Source organism: Danio aesculapii, chromosome 18, assembly GCF_903798145.1.
Source record: "Danio aesculapii chromosome 18, fDanAes4.1, whole genome shotgun sequence".
NCBI lineage: Eukaryota > Metazoa > Chordata > Actinopteri > Cypriniformes > Danionidae > Danio > Danio aesculapii.
Genome location: NC_079452.1, coordinates 41,907,004 through 41,932,601, shown reverse-complemented (window position 1 = coordinate 41,932,601; position 25,598 = coordinate 41,907,004). Strand labels below are relative to the sequence as shown.

Here is a 25,598-nt window from a genome sequence, read left to right as displayed (position 1 = left end):
AATAAAAGCACTCAGTAACTTCTGTGGTGACAGCAGTTACCATGTAAATGATATATGTGGGATTATTTGTTGCCACATAAAGATTTTTTAAAACCCAGTTGGATTGTCTTTTTTGTTTGTGTTTTCCCTTTTAATTATATTTATATTATAAATAAATGTTTATAATTTAAACTTTAAACTCATATTATTAATAATTTCATTGTTCATGCATACACTGTAAAACTCAACAGTCAACTTTATCAAATGAAATGAGTGTAGTTAACTCAAAATTGACTGAAAGTTAATTCTCATGTGAGTAGAGTTTTGAACTCAGTGTCGAAGGTAATGAATTCATTAAATACCTCATTACTTCAATATAAACGGAGTAAGTTCACAGTACTCATATAGATTAGTTTTTTTTTTAACTCAATTGGTTTGTAGCAATCGATTTCCTCAAACGGTTTGAGTTGCCTTAACTTATTGGGTTTTACAGCACTTTACAGTTGATTTGAGTTCTCTTCATTTATTTAGTTTTACTGTGCTCAAATTGCATCGTTCACTCGAAAGATTAAGTTCACAGTACTCATTAGGATTAGCTTTTGATCTTAAATGGATTGTTGCAATCTGTTTTCTCAAATGGTTTGTGTTACCTAAACTTTTTGGGTTTTACAGTAGCAATAATACAATTATGTTTTTTAAAGGCACATCCTATGTCTAAATCTGCAAATGTGTGCATAAGTGCTCCATTTTTGCATGTCTCTTTGAACTTTATGCATTGACAATTTCCTCCTTGCACCGTTAAAAGGCATTAAGCTTAAAAAAGTATTTAACAAAGACACTATAATCACAGATTATTAAGATTTGTATAATAAAATATAGTACTTTAGGTAGAATAAAACATATTCAAACATAAAAAATTGTAGGCTATAATTCATTTGATCCAGATATTTGGTGTAAAATTCTGAGATAAACATCTCTATAAATCAATACACACACACACACACACACACACACACAATGGAAGCCAGTTTCTAGCTGGTCATAATGGTCCAAGTTTGTCATTTGCTGGTTGACCAGCTACAAAACCTCCTCACCCCTCCTGTAGTAGGTGCAGCTGGTACAGTGGATGGTTTGTTGTTGGGCTACCATAAACAATCCAAATGCACTTTAAAAATTATTATTCGACCTTAAGAATTTGGACACCGTCCAGGTATTATTGTCATGTGCTGCAGGGACTCGTAAAACAGTGACGTTTGACGGGTGAAAGTTAAGGAGATAAGAGGGAACAGGAGGTGTGTAGTGAAACTCATACTCACTGTTGTGTGCAGAAGGATTGACAGTGTGTCAAGTGGACGGCAAAAGCATCATTCAGAGATGAGTTTGAGTGATATTCTGTCAGAGATCGACGGTGGAGATGACAAGAAGGTTGAAAAACTTTTGCTGAAGTATAACACTGAGGTAAAGAGGCTGCTGTTAGCATATCTTGTGTTTCAATGCGAGCGTTAGCAGAGGAGGTGTTAGCGAGTTAGCCGTCGGCTAATCTCAATATACCCGGTGTCTGTGTGTGTGAATCTACAAAAACAGTATTGGTCTAGGTGAAACAATGTGTTTGTTTTTAATCGTTAAATATCTACTTCACCCGTATTTAGCGAGGCACGAGGTATTTGCCTTGTGATCGTAAAATAGCATCCTCCAGCTTAGTTAGCCTGCGATGGTGGTAACCTATTTCATACACTCATTTGGACTGTTTTTAACCAAGAATTGTATATTTTGACAACGTGAATGAAATAAGTGTGAATAGTTAAGGACAAATGGTTACATCAGACAAACAGATTAACGTTAACTTTACAAATTAACTGTTGTTTTCGATGTTAATAAGTTAGCTGGCTACGTAACGTTAGCTAAGCTTGACAGCTGTCAAACCGGTAATAGCAGACAAAATGTTGGAGATATTAATTTGCTATCTGTTTATTTAAACCTTTATAATGTCTGTATGAGTTCTCCGGGTGTGATTGCCAATTTTAGACACATTCGGTTATTTTACAAAAGTGTTTTTCTTGGAGGAATTCCCAAGAGTTATGATGAATTATCCTTCAACGTTACCTAAGTTATTCCTGTAGGAACAGTAACTAAACCAGTCATGGTAGTTTTTTAGAAAGACACTTATACTTATATCTAAATGTGTAATAAACTTCATCAAATCAGATTATTATGATTTTACTGATGTATACAAATGATTAATACAGATATTACTGATCTTAAATTGATAGCTCACTTCAGAATGAAAACTTGCTCTTACTTTAGTCACCATCAGGTCATCCAAGATTTGGTTAACCTTTTTTTCTTTCTAGAACATTTAAGACAATTTTGAGATGAAACTATGGTCCTTGGAAAATCATAAAATAGTCAAGTCGGCTTCTAGCATTTTGAACGTGAAAAATATATTTGCAGGCAATTGTGTCAAAACAATATTATTACCCATGAAGGCTAGGTCCACATGGAAAATGTGCATGTAGAAATCCAGATATTTAGCCCACGATTGAGTTTATTTATTTATTTACTTATGTAAATTCGTGTAAATATATATTTATTCAGTTTTTAAACTAATTTCAGTAGTATTATAAATTATATGCAACTGCTTAAAATACTTATTTACAATACAAATTGTCAATAAAGTAATCTATTGTCGATGTATTATATGAGAGACTTGCTATGTTTACCGAACAAATGGATGTAATTGTATTTGCATTGTAAACATTAAATAAAAGTTATTATATTTTATTTAATGTTTTTTGTTTTTAGTTATTATACTCCAAAACCATTCTTCATAAATCGGCAGATATTTTACAATTATTAAATTATCTTGTACTTTTTATTACAAAATTCTGTGCAGAACTATAAAAAAAAATCTGCCGATTCTGTCTGGCCCTAACCATGGCTCCTTATTATACACTAGGACTGCACGATATTAGCAAAATCTAGCAATGTGATTTTTTTTTTTAAATTTTGCGATATATATATATATATATATATATATATATATATATATATATATATATATATATATATATATATATATATATATATATATATATATATATATATATATTGCGATAATGAATACAATTTCACCAGATAACTTGATATGTCTTCTATTTAGAAAGAATTTATAATGTTAGATTTATTAGGATGGTTCGCAGTGGGATTGCATCTTAATAAAGTTTAATAAACAATCTATGACATTTTTGGGGTCCTCTGACACATTTTCCTTGTCTGTGCTATTTGCAGTACATTTCTGTATTTGCATGTGTTGCGAGTATTTTCATGCATAACAATCTAAAAATACAATCAAAAAAAGATACAATTGAAATAAAGAGTTTTATCCTTCCCAAGTCTAACAATATTCAAGCACAGTAATTGAATTAAAAAAAATCAATAAAAGGAACCACAGTTAAGGTCACAAATGGTACAATTTCTTTACCTGAATGCATCTAAAATCATTATACAATCACAGGCATCAAAAACAGATGCAAGTGATAAATTATAATACAAACTCAACATTGCATGTACCTTAAAAACCAAATCCTCAGTTGGTTGAAGGTGAGTATATTAACAGAATTTTTAGATTTTTGCTGTAATAATCTTTTTAATAAACTAATTTTGGATCTCTCTGATCATTCTTTCAATCAGAAAATATTGTTAGCAGCTAGTGGAGAATAGTTTTTTGTTTTTACGTTTTAGAATGAAATATTACATGCATTAAGCCTTTTTAAATGTAAAAAAAGATTAAAATTGCAAAGTTCGGTGTACAAAGCAACTGAAAATTCATGCATGGGAAAAAAATTATAATTTGAGAAAATATCTGAAATTCATATTTGAATAACAATTGAAATCTACAAAAGAAGATATATAAAGTGTAAGTAAACATTTTAAGCAAAATAGTCGTAAGTCATAAAATTGGCAAGTTAATTAAAAACAAGTGGTATTATTGTCTTTCTTTAAAATGGTTGTGCAGGGTTATGGAACATTAAAGCTAATCAACCTGCTAAAACTAGTTACCAGCTCAACTTTCTTGCAGGACCGGTCTTTTTTTTTTTATAACTTACTTACTATACTCTAGGGTTTGAGACCGATCCATAAATGGTTTTAGAATGTCGCCAAGCATAGGATCTGTTCATCTCAGATTTATACATTCTTATGCCATGTTTACATTCCATTTCAGAACAGTCGCACGTTTGCTTTTGACCTCAAGGAGGAGGATGCACGAATTGTAAGTAACAGATTTATGCACCACTTTAATTCCATATTGATTTATGTTTCTTGTCATGTTGGTGTCTACCTCACTTTATTTAAAACAAGCACTAGGCCTGCGCATTTATCGAAGTTATATAGCAAATATTTTAAATGTGATGCACGTCTCAATGGTTTGCAGTAAATGTGTGATTTAATACAGAAGTGTCCACAAATACACCGCAACATCAGGCAATGTAGTTAGTTTTTTCTTGTCCAAAAATCTGTTATGATTTTAGTGTGGATGCTGAAACATGACCAAGCAATCAAGCCATGTTAAGAAATCAACAAGACAGCAAAGAAGTAACTCCACTCTGTTTTTGTTTTCCTGATTATTGTCGAGTTGTTTTCAGGTTGATAAAACTATACCAGTAAATTGGGGCTTATATGTAATTTACCAATTTTTTTTATTTAATATTTTTAACATTATCAAACAGTTAAATATGGCTTTCACTTCTGAAACGTATGTTGGTTACATCGTTTTATAAATTATTGTAACACGTATCAAATACCACACAGCCCTTATAACTAGATATATTTCCATGGCAAGTTTATATAAGCAGTGTTGGGGGTACAAATTACATAATAATATTACTTTTATATTGTAACAAGTAGCGCATTACTTTTAAAATAAGTAATATTATATGGCTTAATTTTAAAAGAAATAACGCGAGTTACTTCTTACCTTGCTTAATTGACTTTTAAAAAATATATTGTGGAATAAATATGACCTTAGTCAGGTTGAATCACACACTCAATGAGAGAGCGTGCTGCAAGGGAACAGACAGTCGGCTTGGACTCATCATCAGATCTCTTTTTTTCACAGCAGATGAGTCTGTGTACTGTTCTAGTAACTGAATAACTCATAATGTTGGTTTATTTCGAGTCAGAGGGGGTATCCGGTATGTTAAAAAGTAAGTAGTTAAGTACTTACAGAAGACGCAAACCGTTTCACGACAACTCAACGTTCAATTTGGTGAACTGGTATGTCCGATTCACTTAGAAGATCTGGTTTAAACAAATGATTCATTTGTGAATCGTCATCACTACAGACAGTCAGAAACAGAAATGATGGCAGGCCGGAGACTTACATTTTTCAATAAATTCTTGTTAGTTTGAACTCATTGAAAAAAAGAATTGGATTGTCATTAAGTGTAGGTTATGTGCAAGTAAAACTCTTGACAACTCCAAGAAACACGACATTGAAAAAAATAAACAAAACAAAACAAAACTGGATCTACACGCATAGCCCACCTTCAGCTAAACAACAAATGATCTGACATCAGTTCACATTCTCCAGGTAAAACAATTAATTCGACTAAAAAAAATGGTTATTGCATTTATTGTTGAGGAGGTGCAGCCACTGTTTACTGTAGAAGCGACCACTGTTTTGTAAGATAGTACGATTTTTTTTTTTCTCTTTTGGGAAATGATTTAAACATTTGTTAGGGCCACATGAAACTAATAAGATCTTTCTTTGTTGTTCTTGACCATTAAGGAAATTATTTGAGAAACATATTTCCATTCTCATTCTTAAGTTATTCACGTTTTCAACCTCTTTCTCTTTCTGGTCTTGTTTTCAGAAATTATGTCGGGGTCTTCTTACAGTCCTCCGTCGTTCAGATCTTCCACTTTGCCAAAGCACCTGCCTGGAGACCATGCGCATCTTGTCCAGAGACAAGCATGTGCTTGGACCCGTAGCCACCAAAGAAGGAATGCTCACTTTAGCAGGACTGGCCCGGATCTGTGTGGCGGGCCATGAAGGAGAGCCATTAGAGGAGGCACAGTCAGCAGAAGAGGAGAGGGTTGTGGTGGAGGCCCTTAAGTGCCTGTGCAACGTAGTGTTCAATAGCGTGCCGGCACAGCAGATGGGAGTTGACTTGCACTTAGCTGAAGGCCTGTGTGCCCGCTTGCATTTGGTCAGCACGTCCCATCATGAAGTGGGCTTGTTTTCCCTCCGGCTGCTGTTTCTGCTTTCGGCTCTGCGGACGGATGTGCGCTCCACGCTTCAGAAGGAGGCAGGCGCGGTGAGACTGCTAACTAATGTGTTGGAACGCACTCTAGATGTTCGTTGGGTGGGGCCATATGAGGCTGCACCTCCTGATCCAGAAGCCCCACCCATTCCACCTGAAAATAACGAGCATACCATGGAAGCCCTCAAAGCCCTGTTCAACCTCACCATGTCTGATTCCAGTGATGAGGTGAGAGTTACAGTATTTGTAGAACAGCAATATAACCTAGTATCTATTTTATGATGTCAAACCTGCTATATAGTTCAACACCAAATTTCACTATTGTATGCAATGTTAATGCACACATTGTTAAATGCACCTTCAAAACACTGCCGAAGTATATTACATTTTACAGCGTGCATGCTCACTAGAGCTGTGGCAAAAATAGTTTGAGAAACTGATTCTGAGATTTTCAAAATGCATCGCTATTCTTTGAATACACTCTTAGCCTAGTTTTTAACTGCAGATAGGTTTTTACTGTGTACTTAAAGTGAAAGTGAAGCACTCAGTCAAGTTTACATCATTTTGTAATTTGATTTCCACTTTAATGAAAATATATTAAACTCGATTAATGAAACCTTTTTGCAGAAAACGGCATGTTTTACCATAGTTTTTAGAGCTAGGGCTCTGCCATTTTGGAATATCGCTGTGTTTGACGTCACAGAGTTGGTTTTATTCCCTCAGATACATGAACCTCAGATGAACAGTTACAGTGGAAGTAAGGGACTGAACATGGAGATATGCAAAGCCTAATTTAACCCAATGCGTGAAGTTGTGGGTTTGGAGCTGGTGCAAATTCAAGCATCAGATGTGTGTCTAATATATTAAACGTATATTAATTCGATTTTTCTTTTTTCCCTTTTGATTACCGATTGTTTGATGCACTTTGGTCCACGCTCTGTATTACACTGCCTGTCTGAGTTTCAACAAGGTCCGGTATCGACGTAATGGGGGCGGGTACTTTTTCCACTACTGCAGCTGCTCACCTCTTTTCGTGTTCAAACCTAACTAAGATCGGCGTGGTTTTTAACGAGGCAGTTTTTTTACGTCCTTCATACAAGTTGAGAGATCGAGTTGATCAACTTGATAAGAGAATATGTCTTGACATACTCCACAAAGATGTGACTTAGTAAAGTGTGAAATCATGTTTTTTGTCATTGCATTAATCTGAATATAAATCACCTTATCAGGCAGCGCTGGACCAGCGTGAGAGAGTGGACCAAAGCGCATCAAACGAAAGGTATAAAAAAAAAAAAAGAAAAATAGAAAACGTATAAATATTTTAATGTATATTAGATACAACTTTGATGCTTGTATTTGCACCAGCTCTGCGATGCACGTCTGCAATTTTTCGTCCACAATGCATCAAGTTAAATTAGGCTTTGCAGTCTCCATGTTCAGTCCATTACTTCCACTGCATCTGTTCAGCTGAGGGAATGGAATCAATCCTGTAACATCAGACACATTGATATTCCATGATGGCTGCGCCCTAGCTCTAAAAGCTATAGTAAAACATGCCATTTTCTTCAAAATGGTTACTTTAATCGAGTTTGTTTAATATCATTTCAGTAAAGTGGAAACCAATTTACAAAATAATGTAAACTTGACAGTCTGCTTCACTTCCACTTTAATGCCCACAGTAAAAAGAGATTGTGTGTTCAGCTGAGTCATGTAAGTTAGCTTTTATGTCACGAGATTATTGTACACACAATTTACTATGAAAATTCTTGTAATGTGCCTAAATTTCATTATACTAAACTTTCTTAAAGATTATTTTAGGTTAAATTAGTATTTGTAAGGAATTGGATGCAAGCAGAGTACAGCTGTTTGAAAAACAAAACGTGCAATCTAAATTTCTTTTTATGTGCAGAGGTTGATCTTTATTTATTTTTTGCCTGGTAAATAAATGATTAACAGAAAATGTAACACACTGAATTTTTATGTGTTCAGGTAATGTACTGCATTTGTTGAAGGAACACCCACAACATTGTTGCGTTTTTTATAGGAAAGAACAGCTCTTTCTGTTTAAATCTCCTATCCTTAGAGCAAGTATATGAAACAGCCCTGGTGCATTCCAGAGTTCTCAGCCCTCTGAATGGCTGCTGAAGTTAGGTTAAGTGTGTCTCAATTGCTCAACCTTTTGTTTGTTTCTCTATGCCCGGATCACCTTGACTTAAGATGCTAATTCTTTTTCTCAAGCCAGTGATTCCTTCAGTCTCTAGATCTTTTTATTGGCTCAAAGCTGTCAGGTTTTTTATTTGTAAATCAAGTTTGAAACTCTTTATCAGAGTATTTCTAAAAAATTTAACTTTTTTTTTTTACCTGCTCACTTTCTGAGAATTCTTTTGAAGTTAGCATATCTGTTTCTAGCAAAATATCAGAACACATTAATATTTCTAGTAAGAGTTTTTAAACTTAATAAATCGGTCTTCTAAAAATACTTTTATTTTTATTCTTGAGTTATTTATTTACATTGCTATAACTTTATAGTTCATTTTACAAAAAGCATTTTTAAACCTAAAGCTCAAAATTGTATTGATATTTTCCATTTCAAAGCTGCCACAAATGCACTGTGAAAATGAACACTGACATCATTTCCCCCTTTATTTGAATAGGACAATCTCCACAAGCTTCGGCTGATTGCAGGCATCACGAGACATCTCCTAATGCTGAAAACACACACTGAAGAAAAAACTGAGGAGACTCACAGGTACTTCCAAACTAGGGCTGCATGATATTGGACAAAACTGATATTGCTATATTTAATTTTTCTGCGATAAATATTGCAATATGAAAGATTCTATTCTATTCAGAGAAATTGAATTATCACAATGAAAAAAATGCTTTTCTTACTTTTTGTCTTGTTTTCTAGTCCAAATATCAAAAAAATAGTTATACCAAATAAAAATATTTAGTTTTCACCGTCAGAAGAAGTACATGAAAATTAAGAGTTTTTTTTGCTTGTTTTAAGGAAATTATCTGCCAGTAGAGGAAGTGAAATAATCTTGTTTTCACTTTGAAATGTAGATATTTGGAATAGAAACAAGAAAAAAATTCTAAATAAGAATGTTTTTTTTTTTTTTTTTGCATAAATCATGTAAATTCCATATAAATTCAGTGATTAATACAGTTCAACTATAATTCAGACACCACATTGCATATCTTTGCGATGTGACTATTGCAAATGCGCACATTGCAATATCGATGCTGAAATGATATATTGTGCAGCCCTATTCCACACCATCAAATGGACAGCTGAATCCAGGTCACTCTCTATACTAGGCCTGTGTCCATTATAAATCCTTCAGAACCAGGATTCCAGTGAGCCAGACAGCTAAAGAAATGCAAGTGTGGTGAATGTGAGTGATGTGATGTCCTCTCCAAGTGATTAATGACACACCCCTTTGCCCCATTGCATTCTGAAACTCCTACCCGTTTATTTGGGCTTGACTCATTGTGTTGGCGGTGGTACCGTCACCAGCCCTTTCACACCGCTGGAATGCAACTCTCTCTCTCTCAATGCATTGTACAGCACTCTGAAATGACTAACTCCACGCTCCCCCTTTACCAAAATGCATTGAAAGTGCTGAACCAGTCCTGGTCAGTAGATGTTCTTTTGTCATTCAAATAGACTGAAGGTTCTGCTCTCAGAAAGCCTGCTCATGTTCGTTTGTCGATATCCCATTCCTGGAATGCGGCATGGGTGTGTTGAATTTTCTTTTGCGTCAGAGGAGATTATAAAATGAACAAAGGATATAAACAAAGGGCATATAAATATTTAGTATTCATTTGTGTGTGGTGCCTACATGTGAGAGGAGGTTTGCTTTTATGATACAGCCAGATACAAAATTGGATGGGTGCACTTGAGAAATTTAGTCACAGCAGGTTACTTTGCAGGTTAGGAAAGAACCCCAACAATTGCAATGACAGGTAAATTAAACTACCTTTTTAAATAACAGTAAAATTATGCAGCTTAACAATTATAAATCTGTCATATATCAAAGATGAAAATAGCAACCATTTTGATAGCAAGACATTGCACAATAAATAACATTAAATACACATTGACAACAAGTTAGACTGCCAAATGTTGCATAATAATAATCATTATAGCAAAAAACTATTTGTTATTGTTGTAGGTAGGGGCACTGAAGCACTGAAGGTGATAGGCAACTATTTTATCCGTTCCGGTTCTTATTATTATTCTTCCGACTTCCTCCTCTTCCTCTTCTTCTTCTTCTTCTTCCGCTCTGGGAGTCTATGGCAGCCCTATGAACCATTTGTGGCGTTTGTGCAAACGTTGGCACACTGATGGAGGACAGTATGATTCTTCAAAATAAATTTGGACTCTCTAACTCAAACTCTCTAGCGCCACCACTTGTCCAAAGTTTCACTTATGTTTATCTTTATAACTTTTGAACCGAAAAATACTGCTTTCCTCTAATTCCTTGGCTCAAGCGGATTCAAACGCACCCTATGGCGTCATTTTCTGAAATTAGATTAGACCAACTGTTTTCATATAAACAAGTTGCAAACAAATTTAACGTACAGCTTGTGAAAATTTACTTAAGGTGTTATCTCCCTAACGCATTGACGTATTTACACCAAACTTGGTGTGTGTTACCACAACCATAGTCTGAAGTGAGGCGCTGCACTTTTGCACACTGCCCCCTAGTGGTCCGGAGATACAAAAAATGGTCCAATCTTTACCAAATTTGACTCGGATCATCTTCAGAACATGTAGACCAAAAGTTATGGAATTCATGTCAATAGACAAAACTGTTGTCATTTGGCACATGTGCAAACTTTATGTAATGCTGCCATATGACATTACAGGCTGAATCACTGCAATGGTTTGAAGTATTGAAACCAAACTTAATATGTAAAATTGACAAACAATTAAATTCTATCAATAGAAATAATACAAAATTTTTCTAATTTTCAATAGTTTTGTCTATTGTCGTGAGAGTTCTTCTTATTAAATATGAATAAACTGACAGCCATTTTGATACCAGTAATACTTATAATAAAAGTATCCATTTAAATTAAATTTTTTATAATGTAATAGTACTAATATAATAATGTAAAGTACATTTAAATAAATCAGCATGCTAATTCTCCCCGCCCACCATTCCCCTCAATCTCCGCCTCGGCGGCGTCAGATAAACAGCACAGTCACAGACATGAAGGAAGCAGATCTCAAGTAACCTTTGTGGGAAATGCTACAGTAAGAACGTTCCCAATGATTATTTTCAATGTATTTGTTGTGGTGTTAATTCAAGCCTTTTGACGAATCACACTCAATGTCGTTACAAAGTTCACACACACACACACACACACACACACAGCGCCGTGTTTAACTTTTCACTGTTTTTGCATGGCAAATGTGATAGGATACACATTAATATCCACCGCTGTATGGATATCGGTTATGTAAATGTACAAAACAAACCCGATTTAACGTCCACAAACCGGGATTGAAGCGTCTTCTTTTATAATTGTACTGACATGCGCCTTTAAAAACGCTGTAATTTATCACAAACATGCCTTGTTTTAAAGATGTTTTAAACTTATAAAACTCATTCTTGATCACATTTGATGATGACTGTTGATCACAGCGAGCTGAACAGATCTTTAAATGCCATTTGCTTTGCGCACGTCCTGTCTTGTTGATATGATTACACACGTTACTACAGAGACGTGTTAATATGCGGCTGTCCATCAATTCAGTGGGCGGGGAAACCGCACTCCTACATCACGTTGCGATGGGCCTCAAAATGGGAGGGATTTGGATCCTATTTTAACATCAGGAAATTAAAAAAAAGAGACTTATTGTCTTTATATCACTCCAATATGACCCACTATACTTACACACAGTTCTGTCCAAACAGCTTACAAAAGATGATTTTCATCATAGGAGCCCTTTAAGTAAATAGACAGAAAAGTATAGTAACAACAATAATGCTTGTATTATTATGATTATGATAAAGTACATAATAGCTACATAGTATGATCATTAAGTTTTTTTTTCTAATATGAAAATATAATGGTTCCATCCCTAAGAGGGAAGAAATCACTTTCCCGAACTCTCGCATTCAATCTGCCCAGTTGGTGGAATGAACTCCCTAACTACATCAGAACAGCAGAGTCACTTGCTGTCCTCAAGAAACGACTAAAAACTCAACTATTTAGTCTCCACTTTCCTTCCTAATCTGTAACTGTCTCTCTGGCTATACCACTAACTGTTCTCTCTCTCTCTCTCAAAAAAAAAAAAATAATAATAATTTTCTAATGCTTTGCTTCTTAGACACACCTGAAACTTGTCTATAGCACTTGTTCACTGCTGCTCTTATAGTTGTGTAAATTGCTTCCTTGTCCTCATTTGTAAGTCGCATTGGATAAAAGCGTCTGCTAAATGACTAAATGTAAATGTAACAAATTTCTAAAAGCGATTCTACCTACTAGGTATCAAACAGCATAATTAATTTTAGAGAAAGCTTATTCTGCAAAGGGCACTTTCACAAAATGGTCCAGTATTCATTTCCAAGACATGTTATATTCTCATTTTATTGTGTGCTTAACATTTGTGATTTTATTGTGCCCTCTCTTCTAGTCATGCAATAAATCTCTTGAGTAACCTTCCCGTTCAGTGCCTGGATGTCCTGATAGACGTCCCTGTCCAAGGTGGCCTGGAAAAGTACAGAGGGAAAAACATGGACACGGTGCAGATTCTGCTAGATTTTATGATAAAGAGGATAGACAAGGTATTGCACTTCAGGCGAACACCCGCAGACTTCATTGCATGCTCCTACTTGTAGTGTTTGCTCATGCTTGGTTTCTTCTCTCAGGGGTTCAACTATAAAGAAGGCTTGACCCCTGTGCTGAGTCTGTTGACGGAGAGCTCTAGATACCACAGGGAGATCCGCAGATACATCAAGGCCCAGGTGCACGGTTGAGTCCATGCTCACTATAATTCACTGATCTGTTAAATCTGTTGTCAACAGCTATAGTTTCTAGGTCCAAATGATCTATCAGATGCCAAATGGTGGTATTATACACTAACAGACAAAAGTCTTGTCGCCTATCCAAGTTTTAGGTACAGCAAATAACTTGACTTTTATTTGAGTATTTGTATCAGAAGTGGCTTATATGAAAGGCAAAGGCTTCTAGATTATGCTTATTTTACATAAGTAATATATGATCATGCCTTGATTTTTAATTATTTAATAAGGACAGTAAGGTCTGACTTTGCTTGGACAAAAGTCTTGTCACTTAATAGAAATATGTACAGTATAGAACATGGATCACCAAACTTGTTCCTGGAGGGCCGGTGTCCTGCAGATTTTAGCTCCAACCCTAATCAAACACACCTGAACAAGCTAATCAAGGTCTTACTAAGTATACTTGAAACACCCAGGCAGGTGTGTTGAGGCAAGTTGGAGCTAAACTCTGCAGGGCACCGGACCTCCACGAATGAGATTGGTGACCCCTGGTATGGAATATGGTGCAGTGGAAAAATAATTAATATTGTGTATGACTCCCATGAGCTTGGATGACTGCATCCATTCATCTCTGCAATGACTCAAATAACTTATTAATAAAGTCATCTGGAATGGCAAAGACAGCGTTCTTGCAGGACTCCCAGAGTTTATCAAGATTCTTTGGATTCATCTTCAATGCCTCCTTCTTCATCTTACCCCAGACATTCTCAAGAATGGTCTGTCTGGTGACTGGGCTGGCCAATCTTGGAGCACCTTGACCTTCTTTTCTTTCAGGAACTTTGATGTGGAGGCTAAAGTATGATGAGAGCTATTTTGCTGAAGAATTTGCCCTTTCCTGTGGGCTGTTGATGTTGCCATCCACTCTGCAGATCTCTTGCACGCCCCATACTGAATGTAACCCCAAACCATGATTTTTCCTTCACCAAACTTGACTGATTTCTATAAGAAACTTGGGTCCATGCGGGTGGCATTAGGTCTTGTCAGTGGTGTAAAGTAACAAATTACAAATACTCAAATTACTGTAATTGAGTAGTTTTTCTCAGGAATTATAATTTACTAAGTAGTTTTAAAAATGTGTACTTTTACTTTTCCTTGAGTACATTTTTAGTGCAGTATTGGTACTTTTACTCCACTACTTTCCTTAAACCTGCAGTCACTACTTAATTTTTTTTCTTGTCTATGGGGATTAGAAAAATCAATCCTGTGATTCCTGTCCAATCAAATCGCACATAGAAGGTAAATCGCATCATAATGTGCAGTACTACCTCAAGACATGGGGTCGATTTATAATTGCAGCAAATTGTTTGGAAGCATTAAAAGTGTCACAGAAGATGTCCAAAATCGTCACATGCAGTGACCCAGAGACTGTTTAGATGCATGTCACTGATGAGAAGATGATAGATGTTTACTGTATGATGACCAAAATGGCCTTAAACACCCAGCAGGCACAAGACGTCAAATGACATCAGATTGACGTTACACCCCAACGTTGTGGAGACGTTGCATTTAGTTTGACGACGTCACAACTCGTCAGGCTGATGTCAATGTCCAACCTAAAACTAAGCAAATATCAATGTCTAATGATGTTACAGCTTGATGTTGTGTGGACGATACCGTTATGACGTCTATCAGACGTTGGATTTTGGTTGCCATACCTGAAAAATAAATGTCAATATGACGTTAGTTTAAGACGTTTGCTCGCATTGGATTTTGGTCACTTTCCAACACAACCTAAAATCAACCAAATATTGACGTCATTTGACATCGCTATTGGACATCAAAATAATGTTGTGTTTAGACACTGGCTAGTTGTATACCTGCTGGACAATAACTAAATGCACTACAGAGTGTTACGTTTACACACATCCACAAATTATATGTGAATGCATCAGCTTTTCACAGCGTAATACTCACTACTCTTGAGTACTTTTGAAAGGGCTACTTTTTACTCATACTTTGAGTAATATTTAAAACGGATACTTTTACTCTACTTACACTACATTTTTAGGCAAGTAATGGTACTTTTACTTAAGTATGATTTTTCGGTACTCTTTACACCACTGGGTCTTCTGCAGTATTTGTGATGATTGGCATGCAGTTCAACAGATGATTCATCAGAAAAATCGACCTTCTGCCACTTCCAAATGATCAACTAGAAGTCAAGTTATTATTTGTTGCTCTTACAACTGGGATCAGTGACATGAATTTTGTCAGGTAGTGTACACTGGCTGTGTGCTGTAATGCTATCGAAAATCATGATTGTAATGTTTAAATCCACGTCCAATCTCGCACGCTGATTCATCTTCTGTAAATCATTCAAATATTGGTGTCTTGGATGCAGCAATTTTTGATTTTGAGTCGCCTTAATGTGATCTGACTGAACAGTGGCCATGAACTGCTATTGATAGAGTTTTCTCTATTCAAAGGAACGAGCGGAATTTTTTGACTTCATTTTTTATTGCACTTTAATTATTGAGTTAAAGAGTCGTTAATTGCTAATTGAATGTATACTCTTTGTACAGATCTTGCCTCCTTTGAAGGATGTGAAGGAAAGGCCAGAAATTGGAGACACCATTCGAAACAAACTGGTGCGTCTTATGACTCATATAGACATGGCAGTGAAACAAGGGGCTGCTGAGTTCCTGTTTGTGCTCTGCAAGGAGAGCGGTAAGTTCTGCTTCATAATAATGCAGTTTTAAACATAATAATTTTCATAATTAATTTTTAAGAGCCCATATTACAGTTCTTCTCAGTCGCTTTGCTACATTTCTGTGATCAAAAATGAAAATTGCAAAACAGTAAGTACATTTCTTCAAACAACGTATACAAATAGCAGAATACCATGGGTTTTGCTCAAAATCCTCATTTCTTTCTTTAGTTCATCAACTACATTTTTATGTCAACGAACATGTCAGTGCTGTCAGAATGACAAGTCCATGTGTCTTTGTGTATTGAGAAGACAGTCAAATTACTCGTCATGTTGTCAATATAACAGTGTACTCTGCATGGGGTGTTTGATGCAAATAATAGCAGTTTGTACTGTAATTTGTTGACAGATCATGTCATTGTGATACTGAAAGAAAAAGACAGCACTGCATAGCACAAAGAAAAACAAAACAAAAGTAGAAATGTGAACAACAATCTCCTTTTAGATGCATCTTCATTAGAAAAAGTCTAGATTCACCTGGGAGAAATGTACCAATTGTAGACAGATTTAGAAAAAAAAAGTGTAATGGAAATGTATAGAAAAATGCATTATGACAAAATATTATGACAACTTGTTCAGCCATTTTGCATGTAAAGACTTAAGCCATGAACAAACAATTAAATTCTGTAAAGACTATTCAACAGAGACCAAAATAATACATTTTGATCAACATGACATAAGAAATTGATATTGCAGGAAACGTCAGAGAATTGTACATAATCATTTACATGGATGTACAAAAGCATTTGCAACTTGTTCAAAGGAATGACACAATGATCTGCTGAAGATTGAACAGATAGTTTTGAGAATTTCAATTCTGATCTGAGAAATGTACCAAAGTGACTGAGAAAAACTGTATTTCACTAATTATTTTGGAAGATACTAGTATTCAGCTAAAAGTACAATTTATAAATGCTCATCAAGGCTAAATGGGTCATTGCACAGCAGTGGTTTGTTCTGTAGATAATAAAAAAAATCTTAAGGGGCTGTTAATATTGATTTTAGCAGTTTTTACATTTTAAAAATGTTTATTTTTATTATTCCATCCAAAAATGCTTGAAATATGTTTTTCCTGCAGAAAAAATATAATGAATAATGTTGTGATCTTTTGTTCTTTGAAACATCACTTGAAAAATAATAAAAATGTCAGCAGGGATAATTATTTTGTCTTCTTCTGTATAAGGTATATCCAAATATTTTCTATTCCCCTTGATCTTGCTTAATCATTTATTATTAATTATCTGCTTATTCACAAAGATGCAAAAATCAAGAGAGCACTTGAAAATTCTCAGTTTCTTTTTTCCCTTCTTCTTGTGCAGTTCACTTTACAGTGCAGAATTACAGTAAAACTAAAGTATTTACCTTTTTCTGCCATGTTGAGGGTGTAGGTGATATCATTATTAAACTGTATCAATCAAACTGATTATATTATGCACATAATCATAGAAACTGTGATTGTGTTGAAATAAGCCTTGTACTATTGATTCTGTGTGTTGCTCAAACAACTTCATGAATGACCCTTGCTGTGTGTAGTTTTCTGTATGCTTTAAATTGCTAAATTCGGGCAGCTCAACCCACTGCAGTGTTCACTCTGTATCTTTATCCAAAGACTGCACCAAATATGTATACAACAAACACAGTCACTACAATATTGCAGTGTTCATCATGGCACAAGTAATTTGCAACACCATCTTTTGTGTATGTTACCTCAGATAACGCACTGTATTCCTTAAAATGTTTATCATTTAGGAGTCAAATCTGTCTTCTTGAACTGTTGTACCTAATCACCTTGTGACATTTCTGTCAAAAAGTATTCTGGTTATGACACCTGACATAAAAATGCGTTGATCTTCCTTGACACCATCTCTTGTATACATGTCGAACTGTGATTTGTTACTGTTGTGAAAATGACTGTTGAATGAAGAAATTATGCTTTGCTCATTCTTACACCATGTGATGCAGTGGATAATCTGCTGAAGTACACTGGATATGGCAATGCTGCTGGGCTGTTGATGGCACGAGGGTTGCTGGCCGGAGGTAGAGGAGAGACGCAGTACTCATCTGATGAAGACTCCGACACTGAGGAGTACAAGTCCGTCAAACCATTGTAAGTGCCTTTTTGTGTATGCAAAACTTCTCATTAATATAGTTATTGTTTAATGATTTTGTATAGTAGCATATGCTCTGCATTTGTTTATGCATTCATACATTGACGTGATTTTTTCTTTTGTGTTTTTCAGCATTAACCCCATTACAGGTCACATAGAGCAGCCATTGCCAAATCCTCTAGATGAGATGACCGAGGAGCAAAAGGAGTATGAAGCTCAGAGGCTTGTCAGTATGATTGACGAATTATCAAGGTACGTTTCTGCAGGTCTTAAAAAGTCCTAATTCGTCCTTGCACAATTTAAAGTCCACATGAACTAGTAGCTGCGACTTTTTTTTTTTACAATTTTTTTTTTATTTTCCAGTATTGTGACGCAGTTCTTAGAGAAACGGAATTTTAAATGAAAAAACAATGGCTTGTTTTTTTTTATACTGTGTGCTGAATGGATGTAGTAAAGTCGGCATTTCGTTCAGGGAAAGGGTTTGGGGGAGTTGTTATTATCTAACAGACACCTCTTCCTCAGCATTTCTGTCAAAACTGACAGTTGGAGTGGTGTGGTTAAATAAGTTAGTCCTAAAATATACGTAATCTGACACTTTAACTGAAGAAAACCCAAACAAACAGGAAGTGCATTTTCAGATTTTAATTGAAGATTGATTTTTTTTTCTTAATCACATACACAGATAAATTGTTCACCACAAAACTAGCAATGCGAGCTAACGAAATCAAGATGGTTTGTTTCGATTTCATGGGGACTTTAAGGCCTTTAAACCAGGGGTGTCCAAACTCGGAGGGCTGGTGTCTTGCAAAATGTGGGCTAGCCAATCAAGCTCTTGCAAGGCTTTATAGACACATCCTTGCAGGATGTTTCTATAAAGATTAAGAAATTTGACTGTATTTGATGCCATAATCAATCTAAGTGTTGTTTTTTTTGCTTCTGTATATAAATAACATCAAATATCGGATTACAAAACTAAAAAAACATGACATATTTTCCAGAAAATATAGTTAATAATTAAGAAATTTGACTGTATTTAATGCCATAATCAATCTAAGTGTTGTGTTTTTACTTCTGTATATAAATAACATCAAATATCGGATTACAAAAGAAAAACATGACATATATTCTAGAAAATATACTAAATAATTAAGAAATTTGACAGAATATCAGTCACTCTTTCTCTTTCTCATCATCCCGCATAAAGCAGTTCATAATTCCCTCATAAAGACTCCATCCACCAGAAGCATTGTGCTGGTTTCCTCATCCCCCTCCTCTGAGTCTGGATGTGGGCAGGGTAGCGCATTCATGTTGACCTTTTCTAAACAACCCGTGGCGTAAACTAGCGAGACGTCGGTGAGAGGTTGCTCCATCCGTCCTCCTTACCAACCGCTTCATTAAGACAAGAATCCTCCAGCAGCAGCGTCCTGCGCCTCATTTACAGCTGGCCTTCCGCATTCAGCAGGAGTCAATGCTCACCGACCGGCCACCGAAGCCCCCGCTGCATTAATTACCAGCTAATTGGTGCACACAGTGGGGTCGCCGGCTCAGCCTCTTTTGTACTGCTTTTATAATACATATATACGTGGTTCTTTTTTTATTTATTCAGCTGGGGTGCCAGACATTGTCCTCTGACATGAAGTGGTTTGAGACACTGGTTCAATTAAGGGTGTGCGTCTGTACGTTAGCTGCCAGGCCGTGTTAAATAAGTTTGCAAACACAAGAGGAAGCGCCATTGTCCGTCCATAGGGTGTTTGAGTGGTAATGAGCAGCGTGTGCCCAAGAGAGGCAGATTCCTGGCTTTGAGAATGGATCCTTCTCTCTTCCTCCTATTCTTTTTTCGGGATGAAGGAGGTGTTGTTGCTGCTGCTGGGGAGATGCAACATGTGCATGGAGGAATGTCCCTGTCTGCAGCTGATGCTTGACTTGATGTCCAATTAGTACTGACTCTCCACCCAGAATCCTCACAAACACACACACACGCGCACATACATACACTGTTGTATGTAAACACATGGTTGTTCAGGCTGTTTATCATTACAGATGCAGTTGATTTGATAATGCGTCAGCTTAAGTTTCTGGTTTTTGTAGGATGCAGAGGAAGTTTCCTTTTTGTCTAGTCATGAGGTTCTTTTGACGTCAAATTTGATGTTTAGTTTCTTTTGCAGCCTGTAGTGCAATGATTGTTTGTAAATCAAGGATGAGATAGTAGACGTTTCCTGAGAAACTGATTCCTGATTAAGGTTGTTTGGAAATTGGATTTTTTTTGTGGAAAATATCATTTAGTAGAGGTGAATATTGAATATTTACAATAGCAGTGCCAAATTGATACATTTAATGCCTCATTCAGACCAGCAGCGACTTTGTAGCTGCCTGTCGCTCTGGGTGGTGACCTTCTGCAGATGCAGGTCTGTGTAGGTCCATATAGCATGAATACAACCGGTCTCTGAGCAAACTGAGAGAGGATCCTTTGAGCTCTACTGGTGCTCGTGTAGACTGAGGTTGCCAGAAGTTCCTCGCTCTCCGTTGAAATCGATTGTCACTATGCTGCTGTGAGCCACTTGTAGTGTGAATGAGGCTTAAACCTTACCAAGAAAAAAAAAAGAAATTAAACAATGCTGGTTGACATTAATGAATGGCTTTTGAACCATCAGATTACAGATTTTGAACTGTATCGCAGCCATATATCGTCTCATCTTAACAAACCATACAACATTAAAATGCAAAGCTATTCAGTTATCTGGTGTTTTTTTTACATATTAATGAAAAAGTCTTTTTGGAACAGAAAAAAAAGAGGGGGGGGCTAATAATTTGACTTCAACTGTATATTGCGATATATGATTTTATATATGATTTTATATATATATATATATATATATATATATATATATATATATATATATATATATATATATATATATATATATATATATATATAAAATCATATCGAAATATACAGTTGAAGTCAGAATTATTAGCCCCCCTTCTTTTTTTTTTTTTTTTTTTCTTTTTAAATGTTTCCCAAATGATATTTAACAGAGCAAGGGCATTTTCACAGTATGTCTAATAATATTTTTTCTTCTGGAGAAAGTCTTATTTGTTTTATTTCGGCTAGAATAAAAGCAGTTTTAAATTTTTTAGAGACCATTTTAAGGTCAATATTATTATATTACTATATTTTTTTTTCGATAGAACAAACCATAATTATACAATAACCTGCCTAGTTAACCTAATTAACCTAGTTAAGCCTTTAAATGTCACTTTAAGCTATATAGAAGTGTCTTGAAAAATATCTAGTCAAATACTATGTACTGTCATCATGGCAAAGATAAATTAAGTCAGTTATTATAAATCAGTTATTAAAACTATTATGTTTAGAAATGTTGAAAAAAATATCTTCTCTCCGTTAAACAAAAATTGGAGAAAAAAAAAATAAACAGGGGGCTAATAATTCTGACTTCAACTGTATATGGCAGAAAAATAAAATACAGCAATATCAGGTTTTTCCAATATTGTGCATAGCCCTAATCTAGAGTATTTCTTCCCTATTAGTGACGAATAGCACCAACCTTTTGCTTGTCAACATTCTTCAGAATACCTACTTACACATTAAGTGGAAAAATGTAACTCAGACAAGTTTGGAACGACTCACAGCAAATAGTTTCTGATGTGGAATGCATTTTCTCTTTTGTTTGAACTATCCCTTTAAGTTGAAGTACATGAATAAATAAATACTGTGTTGCTCATGGTCAATGCATTAACTAATTTGACCTGACTATAAAGTATTAGTTGTCTATCTGTGTTTATGAAGGAATGCAAATGGACTTTCCAAAGTCTTTGATTGGATAATGCTCTTCTCACTCATCAGTCGGCGTCTTCTGATTGGCTGATGCCATGATGGATGATCTGGCAGTGCACATATAATTGGATTAGTGTGGAGGAGCAGCCGAGGCTTTGAAGAGATTAGATTGAGCACTGATCCTGTAATTAAAGCACAGTCCCTGAACGCTGGAGGGGTGCAGGGGCGCGCTGGGATTGGGGGTGGTTTTTTAGAGTTGTGATTGTAAGGACTCTTATGTGTCCAGATGTAAAGGCAAAGAAAGATGTCGTACACATCAACAGGCCTCTTTAGAGGACAGAGCTGAATGCAGATACAATGCTCTGTACAAAGACTTGCTTTCAAAGAGCAGCTGGATTGTGCTGACAAATTAGTGGCCTGAAAAACCAAATCGACAAGATGCAAGCACAATTAAGCTGGAGGCTCTGTGATGACTGCTGGGATTTGGAACAATTTTATACAAATGTCTTTTTTTGTGTTTAAATTATGAGGCATTTTCTATGGAAAAACAGTGCAGTCAGATTATTGTGATAGCTTTACTAAACGGCATTACTCTAGTATGTGTGTATAAATATAAAGTTCAGCACTTTGGCATCATTACGTTTTTTATTTTTTTATTATTATTAGTTTTTTGAAAGTCAAAGTTCATTTGTTTTGAAGGTTTTGTGCACTCTTCAAAGCACCATTGTTTTTTTTGTCTCAGAAAATGATGTAAAAGCAGCAATGTTGTGTAGACTGTAATAAAAAATGCTGGGTTCCACACAACCGGTTTTTGTTGGGAAAACAAACTAATTAAGTTAGCTTATTAGTTTTTACAAATTTAAGTGGTTTGAAAATAAAACAATGAAGTTGTCCCAACGAAATCTCAAGAATTGGGTTGTTTCAGCTCATTTTAAATACGAAGCTTGAAAAAGCAGCAAAAACTATTTTTGGAGTGTAATGTAAAAAATTAGTATTTTGGTCAATTTTAAATGTAATTTTGATATGTACTTTTATTTTAATGTGCTGATTTTGTTCATGTTGTAGCGTTTCATTTTTCTGGAAGCAATGAATTATGCTGGATTAGGCTATTTTGATGAAAAGATCGTTTAAAAAGAGCAAATTTTGTCACCAAATTAAATAGCAGATAAAATAAGAAAATAACAGCTTGATATATTTCCTACAGACCATATATATATATATAGATTCATTCTTCTCAGTTTCACATATTTTGGTGTGTTCATCAAATGAAATGTACAAATTTGATTTTATTTACTTTGCATATTAAATACAAGTGGCAAATTGAATGTCAATTTTTGATTAAAAAAAACTTTTCTTATATTTTGTAGAATACATTAAGAATTGATTGCATAGTATAGTATGGTACACTCAATAAGAATTGCTAAAAATACTTGTTTGAACAAAATTCTTGAGATTTTTTTTTGTTTTTGGACAACTGAATTGTTTTATGTTCAATCCACTTAAAATTGTCAAAACTAATTAACTTGATTGATTTGTGTTGGGAGAATGTGAATAAATTGTGTGCAGCCGTAGATCAATGATCAGTGTTTGCAAAAGTTCAATTCAATTCACCTTTATTTGTATAGCGCTTTTATAATGTAGATTGTGTCAAAGCAGCTTCACTTAAAAGGTCATAGTAATTTGAAATGGTGTAGTTCAGTTTTTAAAGTTTAAGTTCAGTTCAGTTTAGCTCAGTTCAGTGTGTTTAGTAATCACTACTGAGGGTTCAAACACAGAAGAGCAAATCCATCGATGCACAGCTCTACAGATTCCGAACCATGCAAGCTAGTGACGACAGCGGCGAGGAAAAAACTTTCACCAATTGTAAAGTTTATATATATATATATATATATTGATTTTAAAAGTAATAAAAAATATACAGTTTTAAAAGTTACTTTTAAAATTGAAATCCACCTAATAAAACAATAATGAAATCAAGATAATCATTCTGTGATAATGACAGCTTTTTTTCGTTGCTTCTCGGTGAACTACACTGTAAAAAATGCTGGGTTCCACACAATTCTTTCATGTTGTCTCAACATAAATCGATTCAAGAGTTCTCACTTGGATATACTTGACACCATTAACAGGTTTGGCATTCTGTCCCGGGAGAGAACCCTGAGCTCAGAGATAATTGAGCCCTGGGCTTCCTCCTGACAAACCGAAGATGAGGTAGTAGGGCAAAATCAGTCTATTTATTGCAAGATTGAGTCAATTACTGATTACGGTTGAGAGGCCAGCTGCGGTCAGTCATATCACAGGCTCCTCTCGAAATGAGTTTGCAAAACTTCACTTTAGTTAACTTAATTGTTTTTACAAATTTAAATTGATTTAACATAAAACAATTAAAATTAGCCCCATAAAACCCCTCAAGAATTGTGTTGATTCAGCTCATAAACAAATAGTTTGAACAAGCAGCTAAATATTTTTGAGTGTATGGCTCTGTATACAGTGAAAAAAACCCACATTTAATAACATGTTCTTACTACAAACACGCTTCATAACTTCAGTCAAATGTTTGAAATAAATCCTTCTGTTAGATGATACCATGGTCACATGACGATTAAACACACTGAATCAATAAAAGCAGTTAAATCTTCTGTATATATTACAAAACTATGGGGAGTTCCTCTGTGGGTGTTTGAAGTTTTCAAACAAAAGACTGGTCTTTAGAGGAGATTCAATACTAAAAACACAACCGTGCTTTCCTGACAAGATGTGCATGACAATAGCAGCTTTGCTCAGTTGTGTTTTTAATTTCATTTCGATTTACAGACCTAATTGTTGCTAATATTGATTTATATATGCTGCTATAACTGCACTATATACACTCACTTGCACTTTATTAGGTACACCTTTACAGTACCGTGTTGGTCCCCTTCCTTCATGGCATAGATTCAACAAGGTACTGGAATGATTCCTCAGAGAATCTGATCCATATTGACATGATAGCATCACACAGTTGCTTTTTACTTGTCTGCTTTACACCCATGATGCGAATCTCCCGTTCCACCACATCCCAAAGGTTCCCTATTAGATTGAGCTCTGGTTACTGTGGAGGCCATTTGAGCACAGTGAACTCATAGTCATGTTTAAGAAACCAGTGTAAGATGATTCACACTTTGACATGGTTCGTTATCCTGCTGGAAGAAGCTATTAGAAGATGGGTACATTGTGGTCATGAAGGGATGATCATGGTCAGCAACAATAGGTAGGCTGTGGCGTGGACACAATCAATTGGTACTAATGTGCCCAAAGTGTGCCAAGAAAATATCCCCCACACCATTACCAGCCTCGTCTTGACCATGTCTACATGGCTAAATGCATTGAGTTGCTGCCATGTGATTGGCTGATTAGAAATTTGCATTACAGAGCAGTTGGACAGGTGTACCTAATAAAGTGGCCGGTGAGTGTGTATGTATATACATATATAAGTATAAATATATAAATACATAAAAATCTGATTTTGGTGTACAATTGTGTTGTATTTACACTTTTCAACTTCATGCATTTTTGTGCAGACATCTGTTCCTCATGAAACTTTCCATTTGCACTGCAGTGGATCAGATTTCTGCATCTCTAATTTGCATATGTCTAAGTAAACATTCAAAGCATCATGCAAAAACGCACAACTCTGCTCTGCCTCGTCCACAGGAAGGAGCTGAT

The 25,598-nt window shown here is 35.4% G+C and overlaps 1 protein-coding gene across 1 annotated transcript in view; it reads left to right on the top strand.

Annotated features, from left to right (window-relative positions):
• Positions 1–1,089: 1,089 nt before the first annotated feature.
• Positions 1,090–25,598, top strand: part of ric8b (RIC8 guanine nucleotide exchange factor B) — a 25,376-nt gene continuing 867 nt past the window's right edge. Inside the window, exons 1-10 of the mRNA XM_056478278.1 lie at positions 1,090–1,437; positions 4,202–4,249; positions 5,853–6,470; positions 8,897–8,991; positions 12,895–13,045; positions 13,130–13,225; positions 15,805–15,949; positions 17,952–18,096; positions 18,230–18,349; positions 25,587–25,598. The exon at positions 25,587–25,598 is cut by the window's right edge and continues 867 nt beyond it. Of these exons, the coding sequence (XP_056334253.1) occupies positions 1,354–1,437; positions 4,202–4,249; positions 5,853–6,470; positions 8,897–8,991; positions 12,895–13,045; positions 13,130–13,225; positions 15,805–15,949; positions 17,952–18,096; positions 18,230–18,349; positions 25,587–25,598 (1,514 nt within the window). The 5' untranslated portion in view covers positions 1,090–1,353. The remainder of the gene's footprint in view (positions 1,438–4,201; positions 4,250–5,852; positions 6,471–8,896; positions 8,992–12,894; positions 13,046–13,129; positions 13,226–15,804; positions 15,950–17,951; positions 18,097–18,229; positions 18,350–25,586) is intronic.